Source organism: Anthonomus grandis, chromosome 19, assembly GCF_022605725.1.
Source record: "Anthonomus grandis grandis chromosome 19, icAntGran1.3, whole genome shotgun sequence".
NCBI classification, from domain to species: Eukaryota; Metazoa; Arthropoda; class Insecta; order Coleoptera; family Curculionidae; genus Anthonomus; species Anthonomus grandis.
The window spans coordinates 9,654,391-9,679,823 of record NC_065564.1 but is presented as its reverse complement, the minus strand read 5'-3'; the positions used below and the strand labels follow the sequence as shown (position 1 = coordinate 9,679,823).

Here is a 25,433-nt window from a genome sequence, read left to right as displayed (position 1 = left end):
AACCTGGTAGGATGCGATCCAATAAGATAGAGAAAGACAGAGAGCTGCATAAAAATAATAAATTAATGGCCGCGATGTCGTCAACCAATCACCTGTCCCCAAACAGCGAGATGCTTCCGCAAAGCACGACGTTGCCGGCTTTGTAAGTTTTATTAGGAATTTCGGATAAATGTTAGTCAATATTGGATTTTATAATATGCAAAACATTAGCAAATAGAACTAAAAAATATGGTTTAAACTGCATTACATTATTTATTATCTTTTTTATGATTAAATAGCTTAATTTTACCATTATATTTACTTTTTATTCAATACTATTTCATTTTTGCAGTAAGACGTGACAACGCTTCAAAATTTCGCCCGCATTCTTTTCGTAGACACAGATCCGATGGTCAAACTATATTTACTTGTGAAAAAATCGGCTTGAATCACCTTTTTATCATGATGCGGCACAAACGACACAAGTTTTTGCCATCCTAGCAATTTAAAAAAACACTAAAATGTGGCCTTTTTCCTTTTGAAACCAAAAAATTAAAGAAAATACACGAATCCCGAACGTAAACAAAAAGCCGTTTGACAGATGACACTATGCGTATGGCTCAGGCGCTTAAGTTCCGGTGTTGTCGCTTCAAATTTTTTAGAAACGGTTTTAGGGATAAGAATGTTAATAATTTTGTTTTTTTTTGCTTAAGGATATTATATTTATTCTTAAAATAGGTTAATTGTAGTATTTATATTTTTTAATTCAAATTTTCCTATAAAATACAACACAAGTAAGTTAAATTAACGTTATAATGGTTGTTAAAATATAGCAAAAAATTTCCTCCATTGGAAATTCGCGTCGACTTGACAACAGAGAATCGGCAAATATGTTTGTAAACAACACACCCCTCTTGCCCCTGTGCACATGTTGGACTCAAACAAAGTTGTTGTTTACTAATTCTAGCCTTTCAATGTTCTAAGATTACCAATTAATTTATTACTACCCTATTTTAAAGGCTTACCATTATGTAACTCAAAATATACTTTGGGATCTTTTGGGGAATGTAAAACTTGCTGCAAACTGGAAAAAAGCTGATCAGTGCTGATATCTCCATAATTATTTATATATCTTGAGGTGCCCGTTTTATTTTCAACAACTTCATGAAATACTAAAAACGAGATAAGTTTGTAAAAAACTTCTTATACTTACAAATGCTCTAAAAATGTTTACAATTTAAATTAAGTTTACCTTGAGTACTATCTCGGTCGAATAGCCTTTTAAGGCGCACATTCATTCTGCTATGGTTGTCATATTTTGTATTCTGCAAATTTAGGTCATTTTCTTTAAAAGATTCGTCGTTCCTAACATCTATATTAGTCGTCTTGCAAGCATCAATCATCTGCTGAGTTCGACTTCTTCTCATTTTGTAGATAAAATTATACGTGTTTCTTCGTTCAGATTCAGTTAAAGACTAAATATTACAACATAATAAACAAAATCGCCTGCCGCGAGAACACCCGAAAATGAATTAGTTCCCAGAGGCGCACTGACAAAAAGCCATATCTCGAGCTAAATATATCTTTAACACTGCAATATGTAACTGACAAGAGGGAATTACCTTAACTTATGCCCTTTTGTCGGGTAGTAATATGAATAAAAATATGTTTATATCAACTTAAGTCTTTTTGTCAGCCGCAAAAACAAATAGTTTTTGCGATATTTCGAGTTATGCCGTTTTTAAGGTTTGGCAAATTAACTTAAAAATGTATATGTTGAGTTAAGACTTTATGCAACAAAAAAAAAACGAATTATGCCCTTTTGCTACAAAATTTCTCGCTTAATAATAGGAATTAAATTAGGACCTTTTGTCAGTATGTTAAAGGCAACCTTCTGAATCCAAAAACGCACGGTAAGTTAAAAGGGTATAAGTCGTGTTATGCCCTTGTAACTTCTTGCCACAGACATGTAATCTACACAAATTTTGTAGATTACATAGGTTCGATCACATCAGTAGATCTAAAAGTGAATGGAATAAATACAAAGTAAATATATTAAAATACACCTAGTTCTAGAACCTTCTACTGAAAATACATGGTTTTAGGCTAAATCTGCCTAAAAACTTAAATCATTTAAAAATGTATGTAAATTAAATGCCAAGTTATGTTACAACAATGAGATGCTAAATAAAACTTAAATTTAAAACAAAAAATGAAAATAACATATGTAGAGTCGGGTAGTCGAATCTAGAGTATTACCAGACAGGCATCTTCGAGAGAACATCCGAGGAATGTTTCCAAAATTCTGGCTACAAACTTCGAATTCGAATTGTTCATATTTTATTCAACTACGATCAAACAATAGAATAGCAGCCATAAAGAAGTAATCTGGGATAGGACATCGATGGTCGGAAGTGTCCAAAATACAGGGTGTTGAAATTTTTCAAAAAAATCGATTTTTCTCCTCTGTATTAAAAACGCTTATAACGATTTGAATGAAACTTTTAGGTTTTAAATGGACAGCGCTTATCTAAAAGGTACCAACAGCCATTTTACAGTTTTGAGTAAATTAAGGTTAAACATTTTAAATCTTTAAAAATCGACAATTTATTATTTGTTACTGTTTTTTATATTTTAGAGAGCAAAATAGTTTTGTTTTTCATTTAATATAAATAAAACTATAATAACATTATCTTTTCTCATTTGGATAGTAAGAAATGGCGCTTGGTTCTTTTTAAATAAAACTCTTATGTCTTCTTGGATCTTTTTTTATTAACAACTCAAGTTTATGCAATAGGTAAAAACAAATAAATTAAACCCGTTTGCATCAAATAACAAATTTTAAACTAAAGAAAATAAAAAATACTTAGATAGAAAAATACTTTAATAGAAACTTCACTTATTTTCTCTATCTGATTCTCTACTTCAAAATCAATACTCTCACCAAATCCCTCGACATCATCTTCAAAATCTGCTCCTCTTAATGTTCGATAAAAATATTTTGCATCATTTGGCACAAATGACATTAAAGTTTTAAGATCAGCTAATTTTTTCTTTTGATATCTCCTTTCCATTTGGATACAGTTGAAACAGGTTGGAAGCAAAAAAAGTGGATGTAATATTGGAAGGTCTACCCTTAATAGTTTTTTTTTTATATTAATTTCTTTAAACTCTCTCTTTGTGAGAATATTTCATAAAAATAGACTGAGGATGGTCTTTATCAATCATTATGACTCTAGCTCTAAGCCAGCTAATTTTCTCATTATTAATGTCTGTTTTTCTATTAGTTATAGATTTTTCAATTTGCAAAGTGCCAAGAAAGTCATCCTTTGTCATTTCACATGTAACAAACTTATTTTTTTTTCGAGCAATTCTTCAATACCTGTTTAAACTCATTAAGCGTATACAGACGTATTTGATATTTAAGAGACCTTTTAATTTTCCCAAAATCTGTATCGTTGGGAAGGAAGCTGTGACCGGGAATAAGATATTTAAAGTAAATAGTTTGTTATAACTTTTTTTTCCAAAATGAATAAAATGGTGAACCGATTATTGCCAAGTTAATCAAAAGAAAATAAGTACTAAAAATAGTGAAAGGTTTATGGCCTTAAGAGGGTCTCCAAAAGTTGTTTGATGCCCGGAGGAACTTAATCCCTCTTACCTGAAACGCCCAGAGAAGGAATCCTTCACAATGCTGCTAGCTCAAGCCGATGTGGGTTCTAGCTTCTTTCTCAACCAAATGAACCAAAATTTCTTAGGTAGTAGCTACCCAAGAGTTACCCAATTAAATGTCAAAATCAGTCTGGCGCCACCAAGTTTTGGATTTTATATAATCCCAAAGGACGCCCAATATTTATCAAAATTTATTTAGGCAAGTTCAAAACGAAACTTGGAAAACAAAATCAAAGTCAAGTCGGTATACACTATTGTTTCCAAATTACCTATGATATCCTAACCTACTCAACTCAAGTGAAAAACAAAATAACAACAGAAAATAACAATTTATTTAAGTCTTGATTATCACCGAGAATTATGTTATGTTATTTATCTTTAAGAGGAATAATTTTTTTTAGTTGGTAATAAGAAACCGCAACATTTAAGTTTCTAATTACAAGAAAAACAAAGTTGTCAACAGATAATGTGCCATAAAATTAAATTTTCCAGAATGGTGCACTGTCATTTGTGACCATGCTTATAAGAAATATATCTATAAGAAATATATCAAAAAAAAAATACACAATCTAAGTGTGGTTGTCAAAATAAAATAAATTTGTTACACCCAAACCTTTTGGGGAATGAAGCTTCAATTCGAATTAAACTAATAATTTACATGGCCCGGTATATCCCGCCACGGACATTGACCTAAGCAAAAAAAAAAATGTCAACCCTAACTGTTGAAGCTTCCCCAATCAAAATTACCCTTTTATTAGTTTACTCTAATATTTACTAGCTAATCTGAGAAAATTTGACATCTTAGGAGTAATCTGAAAATAAATAATATAACCCAAGTATATACTCGTAGTACTACGAAGCCGGCTGCGTCTTACCTCACAGGAGTCACTTATCACATATATATGTACTCTTATCAGTAATATTCAATAATAAAATAGCATAGATTAAATAATGTCAATAAAATTTTAAATAAACTTTTGAGACAAAGTACAGTCGAACCTGGTGGGTCTTTGGATTATCAAAATAATATAAATATATCCAGCCTTTGAATGAGAAAATAATTACATCCCCTAACCACCACAATTCGGCTTCACCCCGCTCAGATTGTAAAGTCATATATGTATGTATCTCAACTCAAAAGATAAAAGTTGTGATAATAAAAATAAAATAAGTGAATAAAAAAATGTTATGTTGTGTCACTTAGCTCCACACACAGCAGACTACTTCAGATTCGAGATTCTCCCAGATATCCAATTCTCAGTCAAAGAAAAACTGCAGGCTTCCAAGCTTCACCTCTTCCACTTCACAATACGCCAAGCTCTGGTAGTGGTCTAGGTTAGACGTTAGCTCACAGTTGCTTAAAATCTCTAGATTAGAGCCAGTAGAGTACAAAACCCCAAAACGAAAGCACCATGCATGAAGAAATCAGGTCCGTACAAAAAAAATCCATCCAAAATCCATGTTATGTAGCTCTAGAAGCCAAAAGAAAAAAAAACAACCCTATACTATCAGTATAAACGATAAATTCAAGAATACCAACTTGTTAATTAAATTGTCCCCTGCCAATGCCAATCAGGACCGCTATTTTGCCGATGTTCGAGGGCACGTGAAAAATTATTAGGTTTTAAATCGCCATAAAGGTCAGTAAATTCAACAAAACAACAAATTACAGCATTACGCCCAAAAAGTTGATTTACTCTCACCACATTTAGTCAATTATATCCCCATATGGGTAAAATTCACACGAATTTCAAAAAGAACTAAAGCACTCTTCACTTCATGACGGCGGTCTGGAAAAAGGCACGACCGCAGAGGTCAAACCCGTATTTAAGCAATCACGCACAAAGTGTATTGCCAATCGAAATATATAACAAAATAACTTAACTTTTTTTATAAGTACCATAGAACCTTTTATAAAAAAATAAATAACTAAATTTATGGCCCAAGGAAGTTGGCAATGAAAATATGTGTCACTATGACAATCAATTTCGATTTTGCCTAGACCAGCAACTTCTTGCTATCTTCCAAGAAAACTAATATTTACATTAGATAAAAAGAGACAAAAATTAGATAGGTCAGTCGGAGTAAAATCAACCAGCATATCTGGTATGGTCAAGCCAAAATCAGATATTGTACTATGAACAGTACAACATACACAATAATTGTACATGCCCAATTAAGCATTATTCGTTATAAAATAATTAAATAAAGTATGGAATAATCAATATGGGATATAAATTAAATTCTAAAATATTTTTTTAGTCCAGAACCGAGTTTTATAAGAGTATAAATAAAATTTCATTAACAACCAGTACAATATGAAGCTGAAATGTACAAGACTAAATGTGTCATTAAAAAAAAGAATACTGCAATTTGAAATGGCTAGAGAACAGAACTATGGGTTACTTGGGAGGCTATTACAGAGAGGGCATTACTAGTACCAATCATTAATATTTGTAAAATATCTATTTTGAAAATATAACTGTAATCAGTGCTTTTAATAAAGAGCATAAAATGCCAATTTTAACCTGTAACAAGTTTTTAAACAAGGGTGAGTTTCTAGTATAGCTTTTAATAGCAAAACAATTTTTATGTTTCGATTTTGTCCACCGCACGAGTCGGACCATAAAATCAATTCCTCTTTTCCTTGAACTAAATAATTATCAATAAATTTTTTAAAGCAAGAACCCACTTCTTGAGCTCCACGACCCGCAATTGCCTCTGTCCAAATAAAGCAATATGGCGTATCGGTTGATCCTGCATGTACTCCTTCGTGGTAAATTGAAGGTTGCCGTTTATAATATACCAAATTAGTTGGCAACTTGGGTAAGCCCAAAACTTTTTCCATATCGTATGTTACAGCTTCAAGTTTTGCATTATTTTTTGCTCGCTTCAGATCACACTTCATCGCTTCACGTGCTTCGTTTGCGGTATCTAGGTGATTTTCATGTTCCAATTTATATTGTTCCTTTAAATCATCATTATTTTTTATTTTAATGTTAAAAGAATCGCATGTATTGCAAGTGTCTTTTAAGGGTGGTTTGCGTCGTAGATTAAAGTTTTTGTAGAAAATTGACTTATATGTTGAAAATCCTATCTTATCTTTAGTTTCTTCCTCAATAAATAAATTAAACATTTTGCTTAGTGTTAGATCTGTTGCCAAAAACTTTGCCTCTACATCATTATTTTTGCAATAATATGAAATGTATGTTGGAAATTTAGCTATTTGAATTTTTACTTTATTTTCTATTTCTTCAGATATCTTGTTGAAACCACAGATTTTAAAACCTCTTTTATCTTTGACATTTCCTGTTTGGATTTTGTTTAATGCTGTGTTTACTCTTTTTGGAGAAATTCTTAATGTTTGAGTATACATATCTCTGCAAACCCTTACATTATTTATTTCATAAATCCTGGTATTTTGTCTTCTATTGCTATCTTTATTTCGTTTTCTTTTTATGCCATGAACTTTTATTGTAGCAGCAATAAAAGCTGTTTGAGCATTATAAGATTCAAGGTCCCAGAATTGCTGAAACCATTTTTCTCTAATGGAAGAAGAAACATTTTCGGTACATTTTAATGTACACTTGCACTGAAAATCTATAAATTTTTTTGGCTCTACCAGTTTTCCTTTTACTATGTAATGTTTCCTGTTGGCGTCTTTTAATTTTTTTCTACTCTTAAAAGTCTGTCCTTGATATTTTATAGGTCTTCCTTTTTTTGGCCGGCCCTTTTGTTCGTTTCGTTCTTCTTCTTCTGGTTCTTCAAGTTCTTGCTCTTCAGAGTCTACAGAGTCAGATTTTTTAGATTCAGATTCATCAACTTCTTCCGGATCATATTCGCTTCCTGAATCTTCAAAGTTAAGAAGTTCGTTTTCTCCATCCTCAAGATCATCAGTGGAAATAGTAAAATTGGGATCCTAAAAGTAACATTAACTGCTAAGAGTATTCAATTTATTTATCAAAAAAGGCATACCGGCGTTGTCAGGCACATTATTCTGCTGGATGATGGCTGTTGCGAATCAACATCGAAATTATTATCTACTCCGCTGTTGTTTTGCTAAAATGTTACCCACATTTTTATCACAAAATGCAATAAAAAAACTAAATATTAAAAAATCATAGCAATACTAAAATGTAAATTTAGATACCGGTTATAATTTTGAATACCTACGTATGAAAAAAGCTTTAAATAGAATCTTATTAAAAAAAATTAAATAGTAAAAATTACTTTAACATACTATTACCGAAGTTACGCAAATTATTTCGTTCGACGGCTGTTGCAATTCAATATCAATTATTAAAAGGGTATAGGCACTATCCATGGAGTTCATTGGTTAAAATAATAAAATTGAAAATATCAAATCGTGATTTTTTATAAATTCAGCAAGTTTTATTATTCAAAAATTAATTTATAAAAAAAAAACTAAATTTATTTAAAAAAAAATCATACCGAAGCTTTCCCATCGATCATTTCTCTGGACGGCTGTTGTTGTACATCAGTACCAGTAACAACATTATCCATTTCTGTACTGTTTGACTGAAATTAAAAAGAAACTCTATTTATTTAAAAAGATCCCTATATAAGAATATAAGACCCATGTGCTTGTTTTTGCTACAATATTAAAAATAATACTATTTACATCATAAAGTATAAAAGTAGTGTTTTAAATTGCTATTTAATTTAGTATTTTACATTAAAAAAAAATATAACCCTAAAAATAAGTGAATATTAAAATAATAATACATACCGGTACAGCCTTCGCATGATTCATCATGATTCAATTCACAATCTGCCTGCTTTAACGCCATATTCAATATTAAAGCACTTCTCCGACTCATTTTTAAGACTTTAACTACAAAAATATAATTAGAAAAACTTTTAAACAGAGTAACCGCAAACAACGAGCAGTTTCGTATTAAAAACAATAACACGTGAAACACGCCACTCAAAATAGAACATGTTTGTCAAAATGAATCCAAGCGACTTGGATCTGTTTAGAAATAAGCAGTTTTCTGAAATGCCCAGCAAGATAGTTGGTAACCTTTACCAAAAGAGGTCTGTCGCATCAAATTGGCGTTTGAAACTTTTTAGAATGTTTGAGTCTCAAAATAAAGAACAAAATTATTGCTCAAAAAGAGATTTCTACTTGGCTAGGAAGTAAGGACGATTCTTGTTACTCACACAAACTTTTTTTAGTGCATCATTTGGTTATCACTAATATATTTAAATTTTGCAAATTATACAGGGTGTCCCACGATCTGACGCGATCGATATATCGAAAACAATTTTTTCAGTTGGTAACATGATAAGGCTAATGGAGACATATGACTAAAATATGTTCTTGATGATGGCATTTCCGGTTATACCATAAGTTGTTCTTCCTTATTTTAAAAGGCACGCTCTACACTTCATTTAATTTTTTGATTCTACGTTAAATTTGATCTACGAAAAACATTCATGAATGAATGTTTTTCGTAGATCAAATTCATGAATGAATGTTTTTTACTATTGAAGGATATTTCCAAACTTTGTGTTCTCAAGACGCATGCCAATTAGCCAAAATATTTAAAAAATATTCGTATTTGATTAAGAATGTTATTGCGCCTGTTAAAAATTTGACTCCAATTTATTTCAACACCCTGTACCAAATTTGGTACACTTATGTTTTAAGTAGTCCTGAACAATAATCCAGTACCATTTTTCAAAAATAAATATCGTTAATACTACTTCTCGATTTTTCGCACTTCAAACTTGAATACAGTAGGCCATGACCTGCTTTCTCTAAATGTCGAACTTGGCTCATAAGTGCTATTTTTGACCATCTATCTAACAAAAAAAAGTAATAAATATAAGTTAATGAGCATTAACTTCCTGTATAACCGTAAGTGCCACCAGCATAAAAATATTTAAGTCGTATGCCCCCCCATCCCTATCAACCCTATCAAATTGCGAGATTTTATAATTTCTTGTTTTCGAAAACAATTCGTTTGTAAATGGTTTTCGACTACGTTCATCCAGGGACACGCTGTATTAAAAATGTGCATATTTTATTTGCATTTTTTTTGTCAACCGTTCATTTTTTTAACTAGTTTGTGGATTTTTTAGGGAGAAAATTAAGAAAACAATACCCATTAATTGCATCAAAATTTATGTTTGTTTTAATCTGAGACACCCGGTATTCTCATATTTATGAAAAATCCTATAATTTAAGTTTAAATACTTAACTGTATCAATTATATAGCTGTAAATTAAAATAATTCGTATTTATTTTGTATTAGATTATATATACAGGGTGTACAGGTGTATTAGATTATATAGATTATATGTATGTGATGTACATATAAGTATAAGTATAAGAATAATTTTCTTTTTTTTCGTCTTTAGTCTCTAAAGATTTTAGTAATAAATGTTATAAAAATGTGAATATTTACATGTATATAAAAATCCAATTTTGGAATAACTTAAGCAGGAAGTATAATATACATATACTTAGTACATTTACATATATTATGTAAGTACATACCTATATTATTAAAATTAGAAGTTTTTAAATTTTTGTTGTGAAATATAGGCAATTATACACCAAAATTCAACCCGGCATTTTGTCCTGTTTAATTAGCTTTAAACCATAACTTTAAGTTTTTTCATAAAAATAATATAGGTACTAGTGTGATGTTTCTTTGATTTTGTTATTTGAAATGTTTGTGAGAATTATTTTCTATTAAAACATATTCCTCCACTTTGATCCTAATTAACTTCAAATGTCAACTTTAAAGATTAAGGCATTATCAATAATAATTCTGCGATGCGGTACAAAGACAAATCAATGCAAAAAATGCCAAAAATTAAATCTTTATAGATTTGGAATCGTTTTATTTTTCTAGGCACGTGCATTTTTTTTTAAATTTTAGCGTTTGAAATAATAATGGAGAAATTTTAATTTTAATACGAACCAAACCAAAATGATGACTCAACAATTTTTCGCGATTTTTACAAATTTTTTCAATGCAATAATATGGTAGCTGTAATATTTTATGTAGTTTTACAGAGGCAAATAATGCAGGCGACAAAACCTCACTATATATTAAGGCCCAAGCAATTTTATCTCAGTGTATCTAAATAAATAAGGCAAAAAACATAGTCACAAGTTTCTAATAATAAGTTAAATCAATATGTTAAGAATAAACTAAAAATTAATTAAAACATCCATTTTCCCAAAACTTAATTTTTGCGAATACCTCGTTCTGCCTTTATACGGCGCGGCGCGGCGCGAGAGAATTATTCACTAACAGATAAAATTTAAAATGTTATCAGTAATGGCAACGTCGCTTCGATTCTTACACGGTTAGCGCATAAAATATTCTTATTTAAGGAAGCATTGATGTCTCCTTTATCGGTTTACAGCTTGCCATTTACGTGGGTTATCTATTCGTTAGTATAATTATCTTTGGTGTAGGTCCTAAGGTAATTTTATTTTATGTTGTAAATAATTGTATATTAAACACCTCCTTTTAATTGTTTTTGGCCTGATGACGCCCTGCTTATACAGGGCGAAACATGTGTAGCCAGCCAATAAAAATTTGCTTATGAGACCGTGACATAGTTTTTTGTTTGTTTGTTTGATTAAATTGTATACTGGTTGGAACTCCATAATATGTAATACTTTAAATTGCTGAAACAAAAATATTCAGATTTTTATATAGTAGTAGATCTTATAAATAAGGATTTACTTAGGGTTTTCATGAATTAAATAAAACAATTATTTTTTTTAACAAAATTACTGTAATTTATTAACAAAAAAAGTAATATGTAACAACTAATATCACAAACTTAGAGTTTTACCAGGACTATATCATTAATACTGACTTAGAATTACATTTTTACATGGGAATAATTAGGAAAAAAAATTAGTCTACTTCTTCTATGGTTGGTCCTGACCTGGAGCCACCAAATCTTCCTGCTTGTTGTCCACAGCTACCGGGCATACCTCCTGCGTCAGGTTGGCTTTGAGCTCCGCCTCCATACAATTTCGCCATGATCGGACTGCATATTCTTTGGAGTTGTTTTTGTTTGTCCTCAAACTCTTCTTTATCGGCCAAGCTGTTGCTATCCAGCCATTTTAGTGCGTCTTCACATTCTTTTTGTACTGTTGCTTTGTCATCTGAGGTTAGTTTGTCCCCACCTTCTTCTACAGCTTGCTTCACTTGGAAGATGTAGGCCTCTAATTGGTTTCTGGAGGCCACCTTTTGTCTTTGCTTTTCGTCTTCATCCTTGTACCTTTCTGCCTCTGAAAGCATTCTGTCGATGTCAGCTTGTGAGAGTCTACCTTTGTCGTTCTTTATAGTGATGTTTCTTTCTTTGCCTGAGCTGATGTCTTTGGCAGAAACATTAAGGATACCATTGGCATCCATATCAAATGTGACATCTATCTTGGGAACTCCACGAGGAGCTGGTGGAATGCCTGTTAAATCGAAGGTGCCCAAGAGGTTATTATCCTTGGTCATAGCTCTTTCTCCTTCGAATACTTGGATAGTTACTGCTGGCTGGTTGTCAGAATAGGTGGTAAATGTCTGACTTTGTTTGCATGGGATTCTGGAATTTCTTTCAATAATTTTAGTCATTACTCCTCCAGCTGTTTCGATACCAAGGGACAATGGAGCTACATCAACAAGAAGCACATCTTGGATCTTGCTGTCAGTTTCACCGCTGAGTACTGCTCCTTGGACTGCGGCACCATATGCTACAGCTTCATCTGGATTGATGCTTAGGTTCAGTTGTTTGCCATTAAAGAAGTTCTGTAGAAGTTGTTGAATTTTTGGAATCCTCGTTGAACCACCAACCAAAACGATGTCGTGGATTGAAGACTTATCCATCTTAGCATCTTTAAGGGCCTTTTCAACTGGCTGTAATGTTCCTCTAAAGAGATCTGCGTTCAGCTCTTCAAACCTTGCTCTAGTGACTTTTGTATAGAAATCAATGCCCTCAAATAGTGCATCAATTTCAATGGTTGATTCTGTGCTTGATGACAATGTTCTCTTGGCACGTTCAGCTGCTGTTCTCAATCTTCTAAGAGCCCTCGGATTAGTTTTGAGGTCCTTTTTAAATTTCCTCTTAAATTCGTCAGCCAGGTGATTAACCAGTCTGTTGTCAAAATCTTCACCTCCAAGATGTGTGTCACCAGCTGTTGCTCTTACTTCAAACAGGGAACCTTCGTCAATGGTTAGGATGGAGACATCAAAGGTACCACCGCCCAAGTCAAAGATGAGAACATTTTTCTCGCCCTTGAGATTCTTGTCCAAACCATAAGCTAAGGCGGCTGCAGTCGGTTCGTTGATAATCCTCATAACGTTCAATCCAGCAATGACACCGGCATCTTTTGTGGCTTGTCTTTGAGAGTCGTTGAAGTATGCTGGCACAGTAATAACAGCATCTTTAACGGGTTGTCCTAAATATGCTTCGGCGATTTCTTTCATCTTGGTGAGGACCATGGAACTGATTTCCTCGGGGGCGAACCTTTTCTTTTCGCCCTTATACTCCACTTCGATCTTCGGTTTGCCACTTTCACTGACAACTTTAAAGGGCCAATGTTTCATGTCTTGCTGGATTTTTGGGTCGTCAAATTTGCGTCCGATCAACCTTTTGGCATCGAAGACGGTGTTCGCAGGGTTCATGGCCACCTGGTTCTTTGCGGCATCTCCAATTAATCGCTCTGTATCGGTAAAGGCAACATAACTGGGTGTTGTGCGGTTGCCCTGGTCGTTGGCGATAATTTCCACTTTTCCGTGCTGCCAGACACCCACACAGGAGTATGTGGTGCCCAAATCGATACCAATTGCTGGAGCTTTCACCATTTTCGTGTTGTTTGATGATAATAAATCACTTAAAAAATCACTCACTGTATTAAAATCGCTTATATAAACTCGCTTGTAAATTCGCGCGTTTAGCTTTGCTTGCTTTCACGTTCGATTATACTCTGTTCCCATTGGCGCGGATCTGGAGGTATATATACGCTGGCCAATCGGACCAGCGTTCACGCGAATTTTCTCGAAACGGTTCGCCTAGAATGACGTAGAATATGTTGGGGCTTGCTGTTGTTTAGCCGGTTATTGATCCGCATCTCATTGTGATTGTTTTTGTTTGGATCAGTAATAATAGGTCATAGGATTTAAATTGAAATATTTTTAATATTGTGAAATTTTTGCAATGTTGTTTCTGTGCTGAAATCATGTCGAAGTATTACAATCTGTTTGGAAGTAAATAATTTAAGAAAATACTATTAGAGTTTTTATTAAAAAAATAGTTTGATTATTATTAAATTTAAGTTACTTATTGTTTGATTATTAAGTCACAGTTTTAGAACACAAAATTAATAAAAAGAATAAAATTTAAGAAATATTAAAATATTTCCAATGCCTGGAGATTTTAACGTAATGCTCATGTATGTATGTATTCATGTGAGTAATCTTTACACACCCAATAAACCCAAATAATCGCAATTACGCTAAAGAAAATAGCAGAATGTAGGCTTCGCAAAGAGCCTTATAAAAAATAAAAGCAGCAATAATGTATAAAGATAAATTTTTACAATATAACCGTCATAAAAATGCACATATCTTGAAAATTCAGAAGAAAATCATCCATTAATGTTGGTTTTAATATACAAGGTATTTCATTAAAGATTTACCATGTTTTGTTTTTTATCGATTTTGTGATATCCCTGTTTTAGAATATATTCTGGTGATTTAGGATGGGTCTTACAATTTTTGTGCTTAAGATTTTTTCATACTTCGGAAAAGCATCACTATAAGTGTATAAATATATTTAGTAGCTGTATACATAAACCTGATGTTATTGGTGGTTATTACGATAATACGACAATTTAAAATAAATTAATACAAAAGCCAAACACTTATTTGTGTTGTTTTGGGTATTCGTCCATCAAGGTCAAAAAATTATGTAATTTATGTGCTAAACAAACACGCATATAAATAGATTAAATTTGGCTTCAAATTAAAACAAACACGCCGCAATTCGTCGAGAATTATCGAGAAGGTTGGTGCTGTCGGATCGATATTCAACTCCCTGACTCGCTTAGTATTATTATATTTAAGTACTTAAGCTTATTTAATTTTTTACTTCATTTTTGGTACATTACTCTTGATATAATATAAATATGAAAAAATATTTATAAATCCATATTTATATGGATTTAAGTTTTCTCGTAATTAATTTTAGTCCAGTATATTTAGTATTTATATTTGCAGTTCATATAGGGTAAGAAGGAATTTGGTTCTTATCGGCAGGATATAATATGAAAAGCTTAAATTCAACTTTTCGGCTACTTCTTCGATAATATTCATAACACGGCTGTTAAGCGATACAAAATTTCACCCTCTCATGCAAGATGGCGAAGAGCCTACAAGAAGTTGATGGTCGAAAAGTTGAATTTAAGCTTTTAATATTTATTTCTTTATTTATTCAAGTAAGGGATAATAAACAATTAAAATCTATAAAATAACATAAATCCTATAATTATACAAGCCAAAACCAATGTTATATAATTATTCTTTAATAGATGATAGTTTAAAGCCAAAAATATCCAAATAATGTGGCAATATTAAAGAGTTACATGTTTTTAATATTATTTAAATTAAACATAAATAAAATTAAACAGAGAAGAGCTGCACAAGTTAACAACAACACAATAATCTGACAAAGATATTAGGTATATTTTCTCAAATATAAATACAGCAAACGCTTTTTCCATATCCTCTTTATATAATACAACCAACGGCATACAATAAATGACAAAAACTAAAAAAAACTACTAAAAATGATTTAAAACACAACATGCCAGACCCAGACATAAAGAGCAAAAAAATACATATACAGGGTGTCATTGAAATGGTGTAAAAAAATTCGGGGGGTGATAGTACTCCTAAAAATTTTAAAAAAAGTTCCTATAACTATAGGGCGGAAAATGCATATTAAGGGAGTTAGGGGCACTGAAAGGGTAAATTTAAAAAACGGTTTTTTGAAATTGTAGGCTTAAAAAACGAGATAAAATTTCGAAAAAAAATCCTCTGCCATAAATTTTGACCCAAAATCAAATGGTGATACTGAAAAATAATTTGGAAAATCGGAAAGGGTAGTTTTTGCAAGGGTAGGGGGTTAATTCGTGAATAACTTTTTTTAGGTTATTTTCTTCGCAACGTGGGTTCATTTTTTAAAAACTACATACTTTTTCCTACAAAAAAGGTACTCTTGTTGCACATCGCCCAGAACGATGGTTTTCGAGAAAATTGAAGGCAAAAAGTTTGCTCTGATGGGCTGCTAACTGGTTAAACAACATAAACTTATGAAAGTTATGGGGTTTCAAAAGTAAACAAGTAGTTATTAAATAATTAATTGAAAAATCTAAATTTTATGATTTTTAAAACATCGTATTGCTTTAAAAAAACGAAATAAACCAATTACCAAAATTCCTTATTAAATGCATACTTATTTGATTCATTAGCCTAGTTTACACCGCGAGTACCAAATATTCAATACGCGGACCCAATCCCCTATTCTCAAACTCAACGTGCGCGAGTTGACAAGTTTACACGTAAATTATTCCAAATTGTGACTTAATAGGTTTGAGAATATGTAGAGGTTTTAGTCCGCGTTCTGAATATTTGGTACTCGCGGTGTAAACTAGGCTAATGAATCAAATAAGTATGCATTTAATAAGGAATTTTGGTAATTGGTTTATTTCGTTTTTTAAAGCAATAAGATGTTTTAAAAATCATAAAATTTAGATTTTTCAATTAATTATTTAATAACTACGTGTTTACTTTTGAAACCCCATAACTTTCATAGGTTTATGTTGTTTAACCAGTTAGCAACCCATCAGAGCAAACTTTTTGCCTTCAATTTTCTCGAAAACCATCGTTCTGGGCGATGTGCAACAAGAGTACCTTTTTTGTAGGAAAAAGTATGTAGTTTTTAAAAAATGAACCCACGTTGCGAAAAAAATAACCTAAAAAAAGTTATTCACGAATTAACCCCCTACCCTTGCAAAAACTACCCTTTCCGATTTTCCAAATTATTTTTCAGTATCACCATTTGATTTTGGGTCAAAATTTATGGCAGAGGATTTTTTTTCGAAATTTTATCTCGTTTTTTAAGCCTACAATTTCAAAAAACCGTTTTTTAAATTTACCCTTTCAGTGCCCCTAACTCCCTTAATATGCATTTTCCGCCCTATAGTTATAGGAACTTTTTTTAAAATTTTTAGGAGTACTATCACCCCCCGAATTTTTTTACACCATTTCAATGACACCCTGTAGATATATAATTATTAGATATATATATATTAGATATATAGATATTATTAGATAGATATATATATAGATATATAATTTAATATAATATATAGATATTTTTATATATTTAATTGTGGAAAGGAAATGAGAGACCAGACATTTTGTAATATGTATTTATAACAATCAAGTTAAAAATTTAATATTTCAAAGGTGAAACATCTTGATTGAAACTGAATTTGATTTTATTATAAACTAAAAATTGACAATACAAAAAAAAAGGGTAATAAAATCGCATTTTCATACCAGAGACCTGGAATTGCTGCAAATCAATTAAAATATTAATTGATAATAACTTTTTAGGGAAAAAAGTTATTGATTTAAAATAGCATGAGGAACCCCAAAAACAAGCCAAACTCACGCTTCCAGCAAACATTGAAATCAAAAACAAACTCAAATGATATGACAAATGATGTTCAGTGATCAGTCAATCTCAACGTCATTTCTGTCAGCTCTTTTCAATTTTGCCAAGCAAGATGGCCGACATACGATTCCGATTTTCACCATACAAGATTCATACATGTGGTAATGACTATGATGAGACTGAAAGTGATCCGACAAACTGAGGATTCGGTAAACTTCGGGCTCGAACCGCTACGTGCAATAAGTATTATTTCCTAAAATCTTGCGTCCGAAAGCTTCCGAAGTATGTACTAACAAACATTAGTTGTTTGAACCAGGTTGTCACAACTAAATTTTTAGTAACGTTTTGGTTGTTTTTTATTAAACGTTCTTGGAAAATAATGAAGAGTCGTTTCCACAACTAAATTAGTAGTAAGATACGTTGTTAGAAAAAAATAGTCGTTTTTGGAGCTGATAAAGTTAGTTGTAGTATCTTGCAAGGTCCAACTAATATAAAATACCTGGACCAATAGAGACATAAAAATTGAAGTTTTCAACAAATTTTATAGTAATAGCAACTAAAAGATGTCAACTAACATGTTTAGCTAACCTGTTTTTCTCAGTGTAGCTTGCGTATCAGAATCACCTTTGTTGTAAATTAGTTAAATTAATTCTTCAATAAGTGAATACGATAACAGTTCTGAAATATATAAATATTAGACAAGTTCGAATTTTGAAAAATAAATGCGAATATTGATTTGCTGGAAAAAAACTCAGATTGATTGCATGGTGAACTTCAATGAATTTCATATGTTGTCACTATAGAAGAGTGCGGCTGAGGTGCAGCAAATGTTCTTAACATCAGTATGTAACATCGTAAAATCTAATCAATAAAAAAAAAAAAAAAGTTCCTTCAAAACCAAAATATAATATTCCGAGACGTTTCAAAAATAATCTAACACAGCTGTAGTTTTACGCCGAATAGCGAACGAAGACTAATGGTAACTTTCACTTTTCTTATCTACCCTTCTGCCTGTTTGTCTGCGTGGGTAGTTTTCGGGCGAGTTTTATTTACCTAGCAGATGGGGTCTGTATGAAGGTCGTATCACAAGCCGGCTCGCTTGTGGTTTCTTTTAGTCGGCCATGCTACCTATTTTTCGTCCTCGGAAAACACTATTCCTGTGAAAGGAAACAGAATAATGTTAGAACCAGAATGAGATTAAAACATCGACAGATATTGTTTATTCGAAATAATTATTGAAACTTTAAATCTCTAAATTAATTCTATTTGGTAAAATACTTTGAATGAGTTCTATTTTGGTAAAATACTTTGAATAAACAAGATATATCGTTTTATGATCTACTCATCAAGTTCGTCAACGTCATCGGAACCTGACGAGTTACTTTCGTGATCAGGGACATAGGGTTTTAACTTATCAATTGATGCTATGCCATGATATCTTTTTTGAGCTCGTCGTGCGCCCGGAAGATCTTCAATGACATAGCGATCAAAATCAAGCACCTTGGTCACTACGTATGGACCACTGTATTTAGGAAAAAGCTTCTTACTTTTTCCCTCATTAGATGCTATCTGTTTACGTAAAACCACATAGTCACCTGTGCTATAGTTATGCTTGCCTTTTCGTTTAGCATCATAACGTAATTTTTGTTTGGCTTGTGCAGCCAAGATTCGTTCTTTAGCCTCTTCTCGGACATGATTTACGTTATTACAGTCTGTTTCGTTTAGACTGATCTCCTGAGTTATGAATGCGTCATCCATACCTCGAGGTTGATATCCGAAAAGAAGCTCGTGGGGACTCTTTCCCGTAACACTATGTACGGAGGCATTGATTCCGAAACGTATGGACTCAATATTAGCATCCCACTTCCTCTCGTCGTCGACCTTTGCTTGTAAAGCACGTACCTCGGTCACATATGGTACGTTTTGGCGTACCAAACACTTCATGACAAAACTTTAACAATGGACCCGTCTTAGTTGATGAAACTGCTTTGCTCCAAACGTACTTTGTGAAAGCATCCACTGCTACTATCAGGTATAAATTACCTCGGGTACTCTTCACAAAGGGACCAAGATGATCGATATGAATAGTGTTCATAGGACATGATTTCTTAGGAATGGGTTGTAAGAATCCTTCTTGTTTACCAGTAGGCGTTTTGTTATATTGACATTCTAGACATGCTTTAATATATCTGTCAATATACTTGCGCATCCTTGGGAACCAGTAATTTTCACTTACTGCCTTTAGAGTTTTGGTTAATGCTGGATGGCCTCGTTTATCGTGATAATACCCAACTATTGTCCTTTGGGCCCTTTTCGGTACATACCACTTAGGACCATAGTCAGTATTTCTATACAAGCGCTCATTCTTTAAGACATAATTGGTTGTCAAGGACTTATCATCAATGTCTGCAAGAGGATTTCGTAAAATATCTATGATATTCTTGCATTTGTTATCCTGTAGTTGTACTGATAAAATCCAGTCATCCTCTACAATATTAATTTCCATAATTTCAACAACAGGTATAGGTGCTTCGTCTTCTTGCTCAACCGGATTACGGCTGAGGGCATCAACATGTGACATTCTTGTCCCAGGGCGGTATTCCACAGTAAAATCATACTCTTGCGTTACCAACCACCATCTTGCAATTCGTGGAATGATATCTCTTTTTGTCATTGCAGTACGTAATGCAATACAATCTGTCACTAGTTTAAATGGGATTCCTAAAATATATACTTTAAATCTTTGCAGGGAGCATACTACTGCGAGAGTTTCCAACTCATACGAATGGTACTTATGCTCTTCTTTAGTGGTTTGCCTGCTGTAATACATAACAGGTTTTAGGACTCCCGTTGACTGCCATTGTAATAGTATACCACCTAGACCACGAGTGGAAGCATCTGTATGCACTTCGGTTGGTAGCTTGGGATCATAAAGAGCTAAAATGGGTCTATTGCTAAGGTGTTTTTTAATGCATTGAAATACTTCTTCCTGTTCCACATTCCAGTTAAAGGTAACATCTTTTCTTGTTAATCCAGACAATGGACTTGCAACTTGAGCAAAGTCTTTGACATATTTTCGAAAATAACTCGCAAGCCCAAGGAATTGTCCAACCTCATGTACATTGCGAGGTGTTGGAAACTGCTCTACTGCTTTAGTTTTTACTGCTCCTGGACGGCTTCCTTCTGAGCTAAGCTCATGGCCAAGGTAGTCAATATTCGTTTTGAAAAAGTGACACTTGGATAATTTTAAGGTAGCTCCAAAGTTCCTGAAGGTGGTTAAAATTTCTTGGAGAGACTCCAAGCCAGATTTAAAATCAACACTAGGCAATAAAATATCATCCAGATAGTCTAAGGCGGTTGTATTTTTCATTGTCTTTAGCATTTTATTGACAGTACGCTGGAATACCGCTGGGGCGTTAACTAATACAAATGGCATTCGCAGATATTCGTAGTGCCCATCAGGAGTTATGAATGCAGTTTTGCTTCTGGAGTCTTCCGAAACTTGAATTTGGTGGTAACCACTTGCCATGTCTAATGTAAAGTAAGTCATATTAGCTAAAATCTCTAAGTGTTGATCCGATGGAATCATGGGAAAACTTTCTTTTACTGTTTTAGAATTAAGTGCCCTATAGTCTACACACATTCTTGTCTCACCATTTTTCTTTTTAATTAAGACAATAGGGCTGGCATATGGAGAATGTGACTCCTGGATAACACCTGCGTTTAACAGTTCATCCACCATGTCTTGAACTTTTTCTTGTTCCTTAAATGCAAGGCGATAAGGTTTATAAACTACAGGTGCATTATCTTTTAAAGTAATATTCATTTCAGTCCCACTTATACATCCTAACTCGTTAACATTTTGCGCAAAACAATCCCTAAATTTATTTATGGTATTTAGCAAAATCTTAACATTTTCCTGACCTACATCCAAATTAACTTGATTTTCTATATCTTTTAGTGAAAAAGCCGGAAATTGAGTTTTATTTAAAACATTAATCGATACCTCAAGCTCCCTTTTTCCTACGTCAGGAATACAGGCTAATCCGCGTACAACCAACTGTTTCACGTTGAAACAAATTGGGTGCTCGGATATGTTAAGCAAAGGTAAGATTATGTCATTAGAGGTCGAAGTAACACAACGTGGAATAATATATTCAGCATTTGGTTTATGTGATTGTCTTAAATCTACAAAAATATCTTCGCTATATGAGTGGGCTGTAGTACAAACTATCAACCCGATATGATTTGGGGGAATTGTAGTAGTGATTTTAGATCTAAGTTGCACCTTAGTTGGAAGTTCATCTAGCTGAGGGAATAATGACATATGCTTATCAAAAATTCTTAGTTCATTATTTCTCATTAAAACTACGACATCAGCAGCATTTAAAAATGTTTGCCCTATTAAAACTGCCATACCATGTCTGAGCTAAACCTCTAAGTCTGGATTGCATTAAATAGACCATGGTAGCTTCATCCCATTTATTGATTTCTGCCAACTGTTCAATTTTATGAAGCCACTTGGTAGCACTCATACCAAATTTTCCAGGATTTAGTTCCGGAATTACATCCCCTCTAGGCATTGGCGCTGCTGTAAGTTTTCCAGCGCTTCTATACTCTTTTTATCATTGTTGGACCCACTGCGTGTTTCTGTAGGAACTACGATAGACGTAGCTTGGTCCGAATCTTTGCGGGTTTGTGGGGGTGTGTTTGACTCGGGTTCTCTATTAGAGAGAAACTCGATCGACATTCTCTTAGATCTAGATGTATACCGTTTTTTTTGGTATCTGCTGCTACCTTTAAACTCCCTTTTAGAGCCCCTTGCTCTTGAAGGTGATCTTTCCGATCGAGAATAATCCGAAGAACTTTCATCGCTAGATGTAGAACTACGTTTATTATATCTATGTAGACCCATGGTCACTTTTAGTGAGTATAAATAACTAACTATATACACTAACTATTTACACTAAACTTAACAATACGTAGAAATTGTCCTAATACAAAAGTGCGCGGTATAAACCGTAAAAATCACCAGTCTCTTCAGATATTATGAGTTATATCCCGCCGCTGCACTGCAAAATCGTAAAATCTAATCAATAAAAAAAAACAAAAGTTCCTTCAAAACCAAAATATAATATTCCGAGACGTTTCAAAAATAATCTATCAACACAGCTGTGGTTTTACACCGAATAGCGAACGAAGACTAATGGTAACTTTCACTTTTCTTATCTACCCTTCTGCCTGTTTGTCTGCGTAGGTAGTTTTCGGGCGGGTTTAATTTACCTAGCAGATGGGGTCTGTATGAAGGTCGTATCACAAGCCGGCTCGCTTGTGGTTTCTTTTAAGTATGAAAATATCTAATATAATAACTCATTGGAAAATGCAAATATGGTCATAATGAATGAGATAGCAAAGAAATACATTGCAAGAAAATTTGAAAAAAAAATGTAAATTCTTCCTGTGTTTTTCCCTCATTTTCGAATTTTTTGTTGATGGCTTGCAATTTGGTTGAAACGCAGTTATTATCCGTAAGGAAGATTGTTGACATATTTCCAACCGAAATTTCATTTTCATATTCTTTAGTTTACTTTAAATCTTGCGACAGTAAAATAAAAATTATTTCCTCCTGGAAAGTGAAAGAAACTGAATTTTGGTGACTTTGACACCCTCTTGTTTTGTTCCCCTAGGTTTTACAGCTTTGTTATGTCTCCCAAATGGTAGAGAATTAATTTGTCTTCATTTTTTATCCTATAAAATTTTATGTGAGACTCACAGCTTGACCAGAAAATTTAAAAACAATTGTCGTTTCTAATAAAAGGAAGGAGAGGGTATACACAACCGTGAAATTAAGCTTTTGTGACGGTATAGGAAAATAAGCCGATCTATTCTCTTTGAAAGTGCGTTTTAATCTACTAATCTCCAAAAAATGTATATTGCCAAGGCCTCATGTTCTAAACGTCCCCCTTTCTTATGGCTATAGAAACAAACAGAGTAATAAAATGCAGCGGAAATCGGAAACTGAGTTCAACCCTTTTCTCGTGCAACTTAAAAAGACATCACACATTTTCTACTTTTAAAATATAATGCGGTACAGGGTAATATTTGTGTGGAAGGTAGGTACCATAGGGTGTATGAAATAAGACCATAACAAGGCATGTAGTGTAGTGCCTACAGGCATGCTACACAATGCATGTAGGCAATGTAGGCATCTACAGTTGATGCCTCTTTATTTGGCACTGGTACGACTACGAGGTATTTGGTTAACTCGCACTGCATAGTTACAGCGTAAACATTGTTTTTATCACTCTTAGTGAATGGTCCAATTGTGTCTATGCACACTATGTCGAAAGCCTGTTGCGGAGTTGGTGTAATGATCATGGGTTCCTTATGGGTGATTTTGCTTTTATTTATTTGACACTTTCTGCAGTGTTTTACGTAGCTTGCAACGTCACGCGCCAAAGTGGGTCATTGTGGAATTTCTCTATAACTCCTTGTTTTTCTTTGTCGTTATTAATTGTTTTGGTGTCACCATGTAAAAATATTTCCAAGTTGTCTAAACAATCTTGTCCTACTAATTTGAAATCGTCTAATGAGCACGTGCCAAATATTTTATCATTTGTTTTTAATTTTAATTTTTGCAAATTGTTTTCACGAGCCAAAATTTGAAACTGAGACAATGTTTTTCCTAAAGAAAAATTGCCATTGGTGAAACATATTTTGCTTTCAGCGCTGATTTTATTTTTTCCCCATTTTTCCACAATTATCCTTAGATAATCTGGCTTAAGCGTGAATTTTACTCATGGGATTTTAAATATATTGTAATTATCATTTGCAAATTTTATTTTATTGCAATTTTCTTGAATTGTTGTAGCATGAGTTTTTGCCGAGGTTTCTGCATTGTCAGCTAGGACTACTTGTTTTTTCTGTGTCATCGACCTGGTGATTGCTAAAATTCTGTGGCAGTCTGACGTCATGTTTTTGAGATCCTCAATAGTAATTCTTGATAATGCGTCTGCTACCACGTTATCACTTCCCTTAATGTATTCTATTGCGAAATCATATTCTTTCAAGTCTAGTCTCATACGCATAAGTTTGGATGATGGATTTTTCATTGAGACTAGGTAAACTAACGGCCTATGGTCAGATTTAACTAAGAAGGTTTTTCCATATAAGTGGGGTCGAAAATGGATAATTCCCCAATGTATTGCAGCTAGTTCTTTTTCTATGACGAATTTATTAATTTCGCCTTTAGTGAAGCTTCGTGAAGCGTATGCTATTGGGAGATCTTGACCCTTTGAGTTTTGAGAAAGAACTGCCCCGCAGGCTTCTTTTGACGCATCCGTTGTAAGAATAAAGGGCTTCTCAAAATCTGGCTATTTCAAGATTTGTGGGTCGATGAGCATTTGCTTCAGTTTCTAGAACGACCTTTGGCATTCTTCAGTCCATAGGAACTGCGCATTCTTTTTTGTAAGCTTCCTTAAGGGTTCCGTTATTTCAGCGAAATTTTGTATAAACCGTCGATAGTAGTTGCAAAAACTGGTAAACCTTCTGACGTCATCACTTGAATGTGGTGTAGGGTACTTAAGAATTGCGTCATATTTCGACTTATCCGGCAAAAAGTCAATTACAAGTGGCCATTTTTTCTCGCCATTAGATTTTTTAGGAACAAGCAGTATTGGACTATTGTATTCTGCTTGAGACGGCTCAATTATGTTATCCTTTAACATTTTGTCTACTTGGGAATTGATTTCCCCTATCTGGGTATGTGGTGTTCTGTAGTTTTTTATGTACACAGGGGTAGCATCTGCTAGTCTTAGCTTTTGCTTATAAAAATTATTTGTAGTTAATGTATCTGTGTCTAGTGCAAAAATATCCGAAAATTCCTGACACAAGTTTATGAGGTCATTCTTTACAAAATCTGCAGCGTCGGCTGTGTTTAATTCCTTTAGTAACAGCTTATTTCTATCTTGTTTGTTACTGTTGTTTTTGCTATACATGTGAAAAATGTTGTAATTACATAAGTTTTGGCATTTAATTTTTGGGTTTCTGAT

General features: G+C 33.2%; 3 protein-coding genes across 13 annotated transcripts in view; 1 reads left to right on the top strand and 2 right to left on the bottom strand.

Moving 5' to 3' along the window:
- LOC126747527 (WASH complex subunit 2) overlaps positions 1–25,433 on the top strand; it is a 271,361-nt gene that overhangs the window by 44,093 nt on the left and 201,835 nt on the right. The gene's annotated exons all lie outside the window — the stretch shown is intronic.
- Positions 6,099–8,210, bottom strand: LOC126747537 (uncharacterized). The gene is made up of 3 exons (XM_050456256.1): positions 8,104–8,210; positions 7,627–7,710; positions 6,099–7,570 (listed from the first exon to the last, which is right to left on the bottom strand). The coding sequence occupies exons 1-3, from the start codon at positions 8,173–8,175 to the stop codon at positions 6,149–6,151; spliced, it is 1,578 nt and encodes a 525-aa protein (XP_050312213.1). The 5' UTR covers positions 8,176–8,210; the 3' UTR covers positions 6,099–6,148.
- LOC126747529 (heat shock protein 70 A1-like) overlaps positions 11,414–25,433 on the bottom strand; it is a 402,096-nt gene continuing 388,076 nt past the window's right edge. For 2 of the 8 annotated variants that reach the window (XM_050456230.1, XM_050456245.1), the window contains exon 2: positions 11,414–13,331. In XM_050456230.1, coding sequence (XP_050312187.1) covers positions 11,562–13,331 — 1,770 coding nt within the window. In that variant the 3' untranslated portion in view covers positions 11,414–11,561. The remainder of the gene's footprint in view (positions 13,332–25,433) is intronic. The other 6 variants (XM_050456241.1, XM_050456246.1, XM_050456236.1 and 3 more) reach the window with 5 other exon arrangements.

Excerpts from the sequence above, each read along its gene's own strand:
- LOC126747537 (XM_050456256.1), bottom strand. The coding sequence starts at position 8,175 with ATGGATAATGTTGTTACTGGTACTGATGTACAACAACAGCCGTCCAGA. Across the intron at positions 7,711-8,103 it reads TGATCGATGGGAAAGCTTCG|CAAAACAACAGCGGAGTAGA; the intron begins GTATGATTTTTT and ends GTAACATTTTAG. Across the intron at positions 7,571-7,626 it reads TAATGTGCCTGACAACGCCG|GATCCCAATTTTACTATTTC; the intron begins GTATGCCTTTTT and ends TGTTACTTTTAG.